Source organism: Furipterus horrens, unplaced genomic scaffold (genome assembly GCF_987537825.1).
Source record: "Furipterus horrens unplaced genomic scaffold, mFurHor1.1.pri manual_scaffold_11, whole genome shotgun sequence".
In the NCBI taxonomy this organism is placed as follows: Eukaryota; Metazoa; Chordata; class Mammalia; order Chiroptera; family Furipteridae; genus Furipterus; species Furipterus horrens.
In genome coordinates this window covers 10,717,034-10,730,000 of record NW_028327181.1, presented here as the reverse complement: position 1 = coordinate 10,730,000, position 12,967 = coordinate 10,717,034, and the positions used below count along the sequence as shown (strand labels likewise).

Sequence of the window (12,967 nt, the reverse complement as noted above, 5' to 3'; positions counted from 1 at the left end):
AGAACCACTAGCTTGAACAGATTCTGGATCCTTGTCCAGGGCAAGCTGGCTGTCCTGTAAATGTTCAAAGAACCAAAGGCAGGGGCAGGGGGCAGTGGGTACCTGTCACAAAAATGAATTGCTTAACACTAAAGCCAGTCAGCTCCCAAACCCCTGCTTGGAGATTCAGTGTTATTGCAACATTGTGATACCCATAGTAATAATGTTTTGTACATTTAACAAGTATCAACTGAGCACCTACTATGTGCCAGGCACTGTTTGGTCCTGGGGACGCAGCGGTGGACAAAAACGAACAAAATTGTATTCTCAGGTTGCTTATGCAGGTCTGAGAATCATCCAAACCAGGCAATTGCAGTCATTCAAACACTGATTACTCTACTATGTGAAGGAACCAAAACTGGATCCAGGAAGTTAAATAATAACACCCCCCACCTACCCCAGCTAAGGTCTGTTTGGCACTAAGGCCGCACACCTTTAGACACACCACTTCATTTACTCCTTGCCGCTAGCCCTGGAGATCACATCCCCATTTCACAGATGGGGACACTAAGGCCCAAGAGGTGGAGGACGAGACTCCAGGTAACCAAAACCACCCCAGAGCTCACAGCACTGCAGGAACGATAAGCCCTGATCACTCACTAGGGACAGTGAGTGACTGCCCTGGGGGCCAAATCCCTGCAGTCCAAGTCAGTGTTAAGGCTGTTTCCGTGTGTAGGTTTCAGGTGGACTCTGCCCTGGGGACTCGTATTGTCCTGAAAGGCCACCAAGTGAACCCACAGGGCAGGGCGCCGGCAAGCCCATAATGGAAGAGAAGAAAGCAGAGGCTCAGGTTGCATCCTGTACCCAGGATCCCAAAGGCAAAGGGCAGGAGAGGATGGTACTGTCTAATATTTCCCATTTTCCATCCAGGGCCTGGGCTGGGCATAGGGACCGCCTTCCCAGCGCTCAGAACACCTTCCCCCGACAGGACATGGGGGAGGGGCCTTCTTCTACAGCACCCTGTTTCTGACATCACCCCACAAAGCAACCCGGGCCCCCAGTCCTGACCTCCGTTCTAAATAAAGGAAAAACTTTAGGTGGTTCCTGCTAGAAAGAGGCGCTCGAGTTTTGTGACTCATTTTCAAAATCCCCTCCTTACCCTGCCAGGCTTCCTGCCTTTGGAATGTGTGTGTGTATGGGGGGGGGGGGTGTCTTTGGGGTGGAACGGGGGCATTCTGAGGGAAGACGAGTTCACAGGCCCCATGCGGGAGAGGCTGAGAATTTAAAGAAAAGACAGAGTTATGAATGGGAGGATCCGTTTAGAGGGAGGGAGTTGAGAGTCATCGTAAAAGGGAAGGGAATGATGAGATGTGGGAGAAGCGGTGGGACGTGTTCCGGGAGATGGCGATTGGAGGACTGGGAGTCCAGGGGATGGAGGACTGGGGGTCACCTGATGGATATGGTGGAATGTGAGGCGCTGGGGAGCTGGAGGGGTGTCTGGGAAGAGATGGAGAATGTGTGTGACCCGTTGTGGAGGGAGGATTTGTAAGCAGTCTGGAAGAGGGAGAATTTGGGGTGCTTGGAAAAATAAAAGGGTCTTGAGTGCCGGGGAAATAGGATCTGGGAAGTTTAGGGCAGGGACGACTTTGGGGTGCACGGGAGAAGGAGCATGCGGGTGCGCCTGGAAGCGCTCTGGGGCAGGGCTGCGGGCGGCTCCCCCCTCCACCCCGGCTCACCGAAGAAGGGCGGCAGGTGGGAGACCGCCTCGAGGAATGGCCCGGTTTCGATCTGCTTGTCCGCGGGCAGCGGCTTCAGCAGGTGCTCGGCCAGCAGCGCCATTTCAGGGTCGAGGCCCGCGGTGATGCCCCAGCCGGCGCCGCGGGCGTCCACGCCGCCCCCCCGGCCGCCGCCGTCAGCGCCGGGGCCGTCTCTGACAGGGCCGTCACTGCCGCCCTCCGCAGACTCTGGGGACGCCAGCGTCGCCACTTCCGCTCGCGCCGCGCCCGCGTAGCCGAGCGCTCAGCGCCGCCCGCTGGCCGAGGCTCTAAGGGGCCTGCCGCGCCGCCCCGCCCCCGCCCGCCCGCGCCCAATCCTCGCTAGCCGCCGTGCCCGCCTGCCCAATCCGCGCCCGTCTCCGCGGCTTTTGGCACCTCCATTGGCCAGGGGACTGGACTGATAGTCCCGGCGCGGATGCGCGGGAACTGGTGGTTCCAGCTACACCCAGATGTGCCAATCCCAGGTGTGCCAATCCCAGGTGTGTTTCCTGCCGCCCGCGGCGAGGTCCCCCCCACCCGGGCTGGCTGGCTTGGGCCGTGTCCTTGCCTGATGGGGGCGTGGAGCTGCCCAGGTCATAACTCACAACCCACACACCAGCCCAGGTCACAGCCCAACCCAGCCAGCGACCCTCAGGACGCCTGTTTCCCCCAACAGCCCCAAGTGACCTGCTGCGCACTTACCAGATCACAGTTCTTTTTAGCTAAAACCAGAGAGGAAACTTGATTCTTCTCTGTCAAGGGTCATTCATTGCTCAAGTCACAGGCCAACTCAGCCATACCTAACTAGGACTCCTGTTTACTGAAGTCTTGGGTCCAGTTAGATCCCAACAGCCCAGTTTACAATCCAACTCAACCACCACCTGACAGGGCGCATGCGTCCCCAAACCTAACCTCACCCCAACCTCCCAGGACACAAGGAGCACAATTCACCTCGGCCATATCCCACCTAGATGCTTATGCCCTAAAACCCAGTGCCCACCTTCTCAAACATTCTAGCACATGGTGGTTGAGGGCCTCTCATTCATTCCAGAATATTCATTGTGCCCCCACTATGTGCCATGCACTGTGCTGGGTGATCATTGACAATAAAGTGATGGCAGTACAGCAGAATCCCTGCTCTCACAGAGCTGACATTCTAGTTGAGGAGACAATACGGTACACAAATAAATAAAGACAATTTCAGATATTGATAAGTATAAATGAAGAAAATAAAACAGGGAAGTAACAGCAGATGACGGAGGGCATGGTTGAGATAGGATGTAAGGGCTTTGGAACAGTAAGTACCTTTGAAGTGGTGACTACATTTAAGCTGAGACCTGAGAAGTAGGAGGCAGCCAGTGGCTGGAGCCTGTACAAAAACCTTAAGGTTAAAAAGAGTTTGGTGTGTGTAAGCAACCAGGGAGAGGAGAGGAGGGAGTGAAGTGATAGGAGTTGAACTTGGAGAATTGAGCAGGGACTGCAGTATGTTGGATTAGGTAGGGAGTGGTATAGAGTATGGATTTTATCCTAAGGGCAATGAGAAATCACTAGTGCCAGAAAAATAATGGCCAAAACTTATAAACTATTTTCAATGTATTCTCAGGGTGCAGATGAGAGAAGAGGTTGCTTCAAACCAAGGGCATGACCCAAGTACAGTCAGGAGGTGAGAGGGTCCGGGAAGACAAAGCTATCATCTCTTCTTGTTCATAACCCAAACCCTGACATGTCCCATCAAGCAGATCTCCCACTGATAGACACCCAAGTCATCAACGTTGGCTTGTTCCCACCACACCCAACCTCTCCACCTCAGGCATCCTAAGATATCATCTCCTTGAAGCATCACCAGTCCACCCAGCACCCTGACTAGTGCCAAAACTCCACCCACCTTTTCAGACACCTCCATCAATTCCACAGAGATCACAATCCACACTGGGACCTCTAGCATCAGACACTGATTTCTCAACTTGCATGGCTGATACAAGAAATTCAAGTCTAGAAGAACTCTCTTGCTACAGAACATAGTTTGATATGCTGAGATAGGCCATTGCTCTGGGTCTTGCTTTCTCAGTTTATGATAGGGATTGAACTGGTACAGGGGCCAGGCTGGTAGTATCACACAGTAAGGAGGGGTGGGACTGTGGAGTACTGGAGGTCACATGGCCCATCTAAAGGGCACTGTGGCTATTCACCTGGCCACCACTCATTGCCCGGAGTTGTGGGCATTTCAGATTTCTCAAGAGACATAAGGAATCTAGATTTGAGGGTAAAATCTCTTGATTTTTAGATATTGGAAACTAATTCAAATTTTAAAAAAAACACTAGGTGAGCCGCACAAAACACCGATTTCCTTTTCTTTTGACACAATCTCAAGTTTACAGAGAAATTATGAGGACAATTCCAATAACTTTTTATTTCTGAACCATTTGAGCCTAAGTTGCTGACACCACGCCATAATACTGTTAGGTGTATTTCCTCCAGACAAGGATGGTCCCCTACAGCATCACAATGCATCCATCAATGCAGGAAATTAACACTGATACATTTCATCATCTAATACTCAGACCCCATCAAGTTTCACCATCTGTCCAAATAATGTCTTTTGCAGCAAAAGGGTTCAGTTTGAGATCTCATATTCCATGTAGGTGTCCTGTCTCTTGAGTCTCCTTCAGTATGGAATACTCCTTGGTCTTTGACTCTCATGACCTGGACACTTTGGAGATGGTCCCTCAGTTTAGGTTTGCCTGGCGTTTCCTCTGGAACAGATCACACATTCAGGTCATGCATTTTAGATTAGATGAAGATTGTGGGTTCTAAGCATCATGAAATATCTCGGAAGTGATGTTCTGTCCTCATTGCATTATAACAGACAATATATGACTTCAATTTGTCCCATTATTAATGATTTTAACCTGACCACTAGAATAAGGTACTGTCTTCCAGGTTTCTCCACTGCAAATGTCTTTTTCTCTTTGAAATTAAGAAATATTTCATAAGCAGTTACTTTGAGACTAGGAAATCTCCTATCACCAAAATTTTCATTTATTGCCCTGGCTGGTGTGGCTCAGTGGATTGAGTGTTGGCCTGTGAACCAAAGGTTTGCTTGTTCGATTCCCAGTCAGGGCACATGCCTGGATTGTGGGCCAGGTCCCCAGTTGGGGGCACGCAAGAGGCAACCACACATTGCTATTTCTCTCCCTCCCTCCCTTCCCCTCTCTCTAAAAATAAATAAATAAAATCTTTAATAGTTTTTTCATTTATTTCTATCAGCACAGACTCTTGATTCTATGGGTTACAATCCATTATTGTTATTACTGAGGGGGACAAATTTTCCTAGATTTGGCCTGTGACAGCCTCCTCAAGCTGGCTTCTGTGTCCTTTTGACATGTTGCCGTCATTGTTAAAGCACTTCCTTATTTTCTGGCAAAAGATATTCCAGGCTCATCTTGTATTTTCCTTGCCCTAGTGGAGAATGTGATTGAGAAACCAAGACTCACATATGCTTATTGTTATTGGGTGTCCCTGCTCCTAGATCCTCTTGGTGGACAGAGTTACACATGTGTGTACACACACAGATGCACATTTATATCTATATATAGTATTTGTTTCTATAGTCATCTATCTATATTGAAAACCATGAGTTCACCCTAATAGATCCCATTTCAATCTAAGTCACAGGGTTAATTCTAGTTTATCATATTAACTCCCTTCTCTGATAGTGAGAAACCTGGTATTCTCATTGATTTTACTCTGTGCACTTACTTGACTAATCCCCAATATGTAATGATTTTTTGTTGATGCTGCCGTCTCCCCAACAAGAATGCCCTTTACACCCCACTCAGGCTCTGAACCCCCATACCAGGCTGCCTTTCCATGAGGATGCCCTCCTCACTCACATGAGCTCTGGCCACCCAACCTAGGCCACCCTCACCACACGAGTCTTACTTATCCTATTCGGGCTATGACACCCCTCTGTGGATCAGCATGAACCCCCCCCCCCCATTGCTGATATATACCTTGCTGGGACCCAGCTAATGGGCTTTGGATTGAATTTTTCAATTGTTCAAGAAGGGAAGGGAATGGAAGGGAAGAGAAGGGAAGGGAAGGGAAGGGAAGGGAAGGGAAGGGAAGGGAAGGGAAGGGAAGGGAAGGGAAGGGAAGGGAAGGGAAAGGGGAGGAAAAACACAAACCTCTGGCAAGTTGGCTTTAGCTTTGGGCCATCAGTTCCTACCTTTATAGCTTACTGTAGTGGGGTAGACATTCACATTCAACAAACATTTATTGAGTGTTCACTCTGGACCAAAGAGGACAAAGGATTAGAGTCATTACACAAATAGAACGTTGTGGGGGAGATACTGGCAGACACAGAGAAGCCACTTCATCTTTTTGGATCGTTGCAAACCCTCTCTCAAATTTGCAGGACCAGCTTGGCCAGCAGAGTTAATTCTGCCTGTTGGAATTGACTCGGTGGGGGCGAGGTGTTTACCCTAACAAAGTTGCATCATTTTCCTGAACCAGCTCCACCCACTGTTAATAGCTTCTTCCCAGACTGAATCATTAAATCCTGGTTACTCAGCCTGTCTCTCCCAAACAGTGTTTGTTGGAATGGACAAAGTAAGCCAGATTCATGGTCCTTTTGACGTTTCACCCTATTAACTCAGACTCCCCATATGCAACGTAGTTGGTTGGTTGGCAGCCGTCCGTCTCGAGAGACGATGGTGTAGCTTCTCAAGAGTCCATCTGCACCGCCGAGAATGGCTGTGCAGTCCGACTCGGCAGTGACATCGTATCTGTCTCCTCCCGTGTTGAATCGACATCTTGCGATGACGCTGAAGCTACAGAGCCTGGGCAGGGTGATATGGAGGGTCTGCTGTTGCCCATGCAGCAGACCCCCCCTCTCTTCGCAGCTGAAGGGTCCAAGGGAAAGACGGAGTCGATACAGCTTGGGTTCAGGTAATAATGTAATAACAGTAACGTTTACTGAGCACGGACTGTGTTTAAAGTCCAGTGCCTCCACTTTCTAGCTGTGTGGCCATGGACAAACCACTTCCTGTGTGAGTTTCCTGTGGCTGCCGTAACAATGACTACAGACTTAATGGATTCAAACAACTAAAATTTATTCTCTCACAGTTCCAGAAGCCAGAAGTCCAAATCTGTTTCACCGGAGCAAAATCAAAGGGTCTGCGGGGCTGCACTCCCTTGAAAGGCTCTAGAGGAAAATCGGTTCCTGCTTCTTCTGGCTTCTGGTGGCTGCAGGTGTTCTTGGCTTGTGGCTTCATCACTCAGTTCTCTGCATCTGTCTTCACATGGCCTTTTCCTCTGTGTGTGAAGTCTCCCTCTGTATCTCTCTTATAAGGACACTTGGGATGGCATGGTAGCATCGAGAGCTGCCTCGGATAATCCAGAATGAACTCTCCATCTCAGGGTCCTTCACTTAATCACACTTGCAAAGACCACCTTTCCCAATAAGGTCACATTGAGAGATTCCAAGAATTAGGACCTGACCTCTTTGGGGGCCATTACTCAGCCCACCACACCTCCCCTTGTTTAGCCTCCCAGAGGAAGGTAACAATGGTAACATCTCTCAGGGCTGCTGTGAGGTTTCAGTGGCTTCATGTAAATGAGGCCGCCAGCAGGCAAGCAGCCCTCAATGAATGGTGTGGTTATTGTGCATTGATTCCTTGAGTTATTTCTAGCCAGTGCTGGCAATTGTGGGGATAATTGATTCTGATGATGTCATCTCTTTAACTGCCAGGTTTTCAGCAGGATTAAATGTGCCAAGTGGGCTTTGTTGAGCCAACTCCTCTGGGTGTGAAGAGCTGCCATGCCAACCCGCCTCGCTGTTTCGCCGGCCCGCCCGTCTGCTTCTCCTCCCTAATTAACAAAAAGGTGGCACCTGCCAGCAGCCCCACTTGCTGCCATCCCAGGAAAACAGAGCAGTACGTTACAGCTAAATATTTGAACGTTTTTTTTTTTTTCAGTTCCTGGATGAAAATAGTATTTTGGGCATTTAAACAGCACAGAGTAGACACAAGGGGGAAACACCACCTCAGCCTTGTACCCACATGGGCAGCCCCAGCGGAAAAACGCTCTAAGGAAACCCAACCAGGTCACTGGCGATGTCACAGCAAACTACCCCTGTTATGAAATTGGGGGATATAAAAGTCAAGAGATGGCTTTCTTTATTCCCTTCAATTCCACAATCACTTCTTGAGCTTCTCTCTCGGACCAGCCTTTGCTGGGCTCTTGTGGCTCAAAGATGGCGCCCCCTCAAGGAGTTCACAGCCTCCATGATGTATTTTATTATTTTATTTTTTATTCATTGATTTTTAGAGAGAGAGAGAGAGAGAGAGAGAAACACTGACTTGTTGTTCCACTCATTTATGCATCATTGGTTGCTTCTTGTATCACTCTGACCAGGGATTGAACCTGCAACCTTGGCGCATCCAGATGACACTCTAACTGAACTACCCACCAGGGCCACTGAATGTGCTTAGTGCCACGGAATTGCACTTAAAAATGGTTAAAATACTGGGTTTTATGTTATAGATATCTGACCTCCCCTCCTCCGCAGAAGTCATACATTAATAAAAAAGAGTCGTACTTTAAGCAATGCTGCTCTAGACAAATTTATCAATGAGAATGCTTCCTGGTGATTGAAAATGACTTAAGCAATAAGCCCCCTAATTTTATCTTCTAAAAAATAATCCCACTGTATGTATGTACCATGCTTTCTTTATCCATTCACAATTCTGTACTGGACACTTAAAATTTTGTGAAGACGGTAGACCTCAAATAATGTGTTTTTTACCATTAATTTTGTTTTTTAATCTTAAAAGGCAAAAAAAAAAGGAAGTCCAAGCTATGGGGTGGGGTCTAACGTGGTGGGTTAATTTCATATTTGTCATCACCATCAAGGACCAAATTTTTCTCTTGTCCTGTGATGGTGGCTTCCTCCTGGTGAGATGACGGCTGCAGAACCATGGGTCTCCCGCAGGTATGACAACACCCTCAAAACTGTCTCCATAGCACCCCACAGCTCAGGTGTCATTGGGCCGAGCTGGGCCCCAAGCCCCCCGCAGCCCAGTCAAGGGTGAGGATCCACTACAGTTCTCTTAGTTAAACAAACCTGGACTTAACCCTGAGCCACATGAAGGGTCAATACCCCACTCTGGTCAGGGTGTGAAGCAGGGAAGCTGCGGGGGAATGGCTATGAACTTACCCACTGGCCATGAGCAAATGTCACTGTTTTCCAGCTCCTTCCTTTAGGACAGAGGGAACTTCATTCAGCACTCACTGAGGCAGGTGCTATGCAGAAAATTGTCAGTATCAGGGCAATTATAACACCCACAGTTATCATTGATGAAGCCCTGATAATGTGCCTGGCATTGGGTTAGAGCAACTGTTAACAACAGACTGGTGCTGTGACCCCCATTTTACAGATGGGAAAACAGAAGCTCAGAGATATAAAATCAGAGCCAGATGGGGCCCCTTCCTTCATATCAGGCTGGCTTTGAAAAACAATATGAATCCCCAGAAATGTCGGTGGCATTCCAACAGATAAACATATTTGAGCAGGTGGAAGTAGGTTGAACTACCTGAGTGCTCTGAATGGAAGGTTCTGGAACAGAATTCCATATTCCAACTTCCTCTGCAGATAGGAGCAGGCCTGTTGGAATAAGGCCTGATGAGCTCACCTGGTTTACAGAAGAGGCACCAATGGAGGCATAGTGGGAGGTCCTGGCCACACACCTGAAGAGGGCAGGCTTACCTGTACAGGTTACTTTCAGCACAGTGATCTCCAAATTGGGAGGGATGAGGTGAGTGCCAAAGGCCAGGACTGCCTGGAAGGATGCTATAGCCTTCAGGTGAGAAAAACAAACAAACAAACAAATAAAAATTGAATGACAATAACCAAAAGTTAATCATGATGAAGGGCATGTCTCTCGAATTTCCTCCTGTGGTAGGTAGACTAACAACCTCAAAAGATGTCCATGTCTAAGCCCAGAGTCTGTGACTAGGTTACCTTACATGGCAAAATGGATTTTGCAAACGTGATTAAGGTTAAAAAGCTTGAGATGGGGAGGTTGTTCTGGATTACTCAGGAGGATATAGAATCCTTAAAAGTGGAGAAGCTTTCCCAGCCATGGTCTCAGGAAAATGGTCAGAACAGGGTGCTAGGCAGCTGGCTTTGAAGACGGAGGAAGGGGCCAGGAGCCAAGGAATGTGGCAGACTCTAGAAGCCCAAAAGGCAAAGAAATCTATCCTCCCTGAGGGCCTCCAGAAAAGAATGCAGTCCTCCTGAGACCTTGAACTTTACCCGAGTGGGACTTCAGCCCTACAGAAGTGCGTAATGTACGCAGGATTAATAACACGGAAAACTGGGTGCAAAGTATAAGGGCACTCTCTGTACTACCTTTGTAATTTTTCCCCCTGCAAATCTAAAAGCTATTCTGTAATTAAAAGTTTATTTAAAAATACAGATGCCCAGGCCCCATCCCTGACCATTTAAATCAGCCCTTCTGCCTCAGGGATCAAGCAACAGGATTTCAAAATTCTCTCTAGATGATTCAGACCTGCATCCGGGGCCGAGAGCCACCCATGCTTTAAAGCACCTCATAAAGTATAAAGCATCATGGAAATGCAGGTTGTTATGATTAACTAGCAAGGCATTGTTCTTTTTATTTTATTTCATTTTTTAAAAGATTTTATTTATTTATTTTTAGAGAGAGGGGAAGGAAGAGAGGAGAGAGAGTGAACATGAATGTGTGGTTGCCTCTTGTGTGCCCCCAACTGGGGACCTAGCCCACAACCCAGGCATGCGCCCTGACTGGGAATCAAAGTGGCCACCCTTTGGTTCACAGGCCAGCGCTCAATCCACTGAGCCACAGCAACCAGGGCAAGGCACTGTTCTTTTTAAAAAGGTACACAAGTAACAGTGACCATTGCAAAATTAAAAACCAAGAGGGAAATTAAAATTAAAGTCACCCCATATCCTGTGTCCCCTAGTGATACCCACTATATTTTGGTGAATGCCCTTTCACCTATCTTTCTCATGGAATACCTAAATTAACTATTGTTCCTGTTGTCACTATTATTGAAACACAAAACTGGGTCTGAGAGGCAGCACTATAGCCCCAGGGTCTTTGAGCTCGCTTGTCTACTTCTGCATCCTTTGTTTTCAGAGAGGATGGGAGCCCAGCCCAGGTGAGAAACTGGAGTGGCTAATGTTGAAATGCTTGAGAACCCAGCAGAGGTAAGTGTGCCTTGGCAATGCCACCTGCTAATTAAGTGAGAGCATTGCATTTCAGCTAATGGGGAGCGGCTTCTGCGTCATGTCCCCGTTCCTGTTTCTCTTCCCATGGTAGGACACCAAAACACACAAGTCCAAGCCCTCATAACTGGCCCAGGGCCCAGTGTCTGCAGCACCCACCCGGACAGTTTCCTGCCAGGGTTTCTCCTCTCAGCCCTCCGTGGGCCATAGTCATCAACTTGTCACTAAATATTTAATGTTGCTGAACTCTTTAAATGGCTCATTAGGTCCACATCTGGCGGCCTCTTTTAAGAGCTACACCTGCAAGCCACAAGCTCCTGGAAAAGCAGGCTGAGGAGATATTCACAAGCTCTGGAGTTTGATTGCAAATCCTGGCTCTCATAGACCTTGTTGTGTGACCTCCGGAGAGTTGCTTGACCTCTCAGAATCTCAGTTTCCTCATTTGCAAAATGGGGGCAGGAATCTCACAGGTTGGAGGGAGGTTTAAATGAGAGAATACACCTAAAAGCACCTGGCACGTGGTAGATACTCAAACAATGTTAGTTTCTTTTGTCTTTTTCTTTTTTAGAATAAACCAATTTTTACTATCTATCCTTATTATTATACAAAAATCTAGAAATACTATATTTGTAAAGAAGAAACAAGTGAATAGTAAGAGGGCAAGAGAAATAGTTTAAATTTGAGTTGTTTTCCATGATAGTAGAATGAAAACCATTTCAAAGTACATCTGGCTTCAGAGTAGGTTTTCTTCACTGGCCAAAGTCTGCCATAAAATTAAGGTGTTCAGTGTTTTGTCTGCTCTACTGGCTCTTTTTTTTTTTTTTTTTTTTTTTTCCTGCTCTACTGGCTCTTGACAAAACCTTTGAGGTCTTCCAAAAAATTAATGTGCTCCCGGTACTCTGGGGCTGTGCTGAGCTCCACCAACTCACCCGCAAAAGTGTCGTCAGCCTCCTCCTCTCCATCAGATGTTAGTGGGATGCTAATGTTAACGTTGAAAGTGACAGTAATCTTTTCTCCAGCAACATTCTGCACTAGTTTGGCTTCTGTCCCATTCACCCTTAGCTCCCAACCTCCAGACATTCTGGGGAGAGACTTCGCATCTGTATCTTCTTTTCCTCCTTGATTTCATTACTCAGGAATTCAACAGAAACTTCGTCTCCTTTGGTGCGCAGCGTGACTGACGCAGGTGCAGGGCCCATGAGGCCGCAGGAGGCGGGGCCACCGCGTGCGGACCCCACAGAGGAGCCCGAAGGAGGTCAGCTACAGGGGAGCCCAAGGCAGGGAAGAGGGTGCTGCATTCACACTCCGATCAGGACGACCCCAGGCCAAGGCCCCTTGGAAGGAGGAGGAACAAGCTGGGGAGCCTACTCACTCATGCCCAACAAGAATTTAATGAGCACCTACTCTATGCCAGGTGCTGGGAGGACAGCAGGGAAGGCAATGATCCCTGCCCTGTGGTGCTGCTGAGGGGGCCCAGGCCCTGGAATGAGAGCTGGGTTCAAATTCCGGCTCTACCACCTACAATTTAACGGTTCCTTGGGCAGGTGATGCCACCTCTCTGAGGTTCAGTTTCAGCAACTCTAAAATTGGGACAATAAAATACCTCCCAGGGTCCCTGGAAGGAACAAAGGAAAAGATACTTATAAAGATGCTTGGCAGGTGTGTAATCATAAAGTTAGAAGTTGAACAGTGAGGGGCCACCAAGCAGAAGAGGCCCAGAGGCCACAGTCTTTCGCTTCAGGATACCAGGACCAGGTGGGTCAAGCCCAAGGTCCTTAACTACCACTAGTGAGCATGTTTGGTCCTTTAAGGCCATTATACAGATTAGGAAACTGAGGCCCATACAGCAGAAGGGACTCATGCAAGAGGCACAAAATCAGGACCTGAAGCCAGGTCCCCTGTGATCCACTTCACATATTTCTGAAGCTCCTACCACACTCAGGGAGTCCCACCAAGAATCATT

The 12,967-nt window shown here is 48.1% G+C and overlaps 1 protein-coding gene across 1 annotated transcript in view; it reads right to left on the bottom strand.

Annotated features, from left to right (window-relative positions):
- The window catches only part of GLTP (glycolipid transfer protein), a 21,367-nt gene extending 19,370 nt beyond the window's left edge, over window positions 1-1,997 (bottom strand). Inside the window, exon 1 of the mRNA XM_090291579.1 lies at window positions 1,716-1,997. Coding sequence (XP_090147705.1) covers window positions 1,716-1,818 — 103 coding nt within the window. The 5' untranslated portion in view covers window positions 1,819-1,997. The remainder of the gene's footprint in view (window positions 1-1,715) is intronic.
- Between the last annotated feature and the right edge of the window lie 10,970 nt (window positions 1,998-12,967).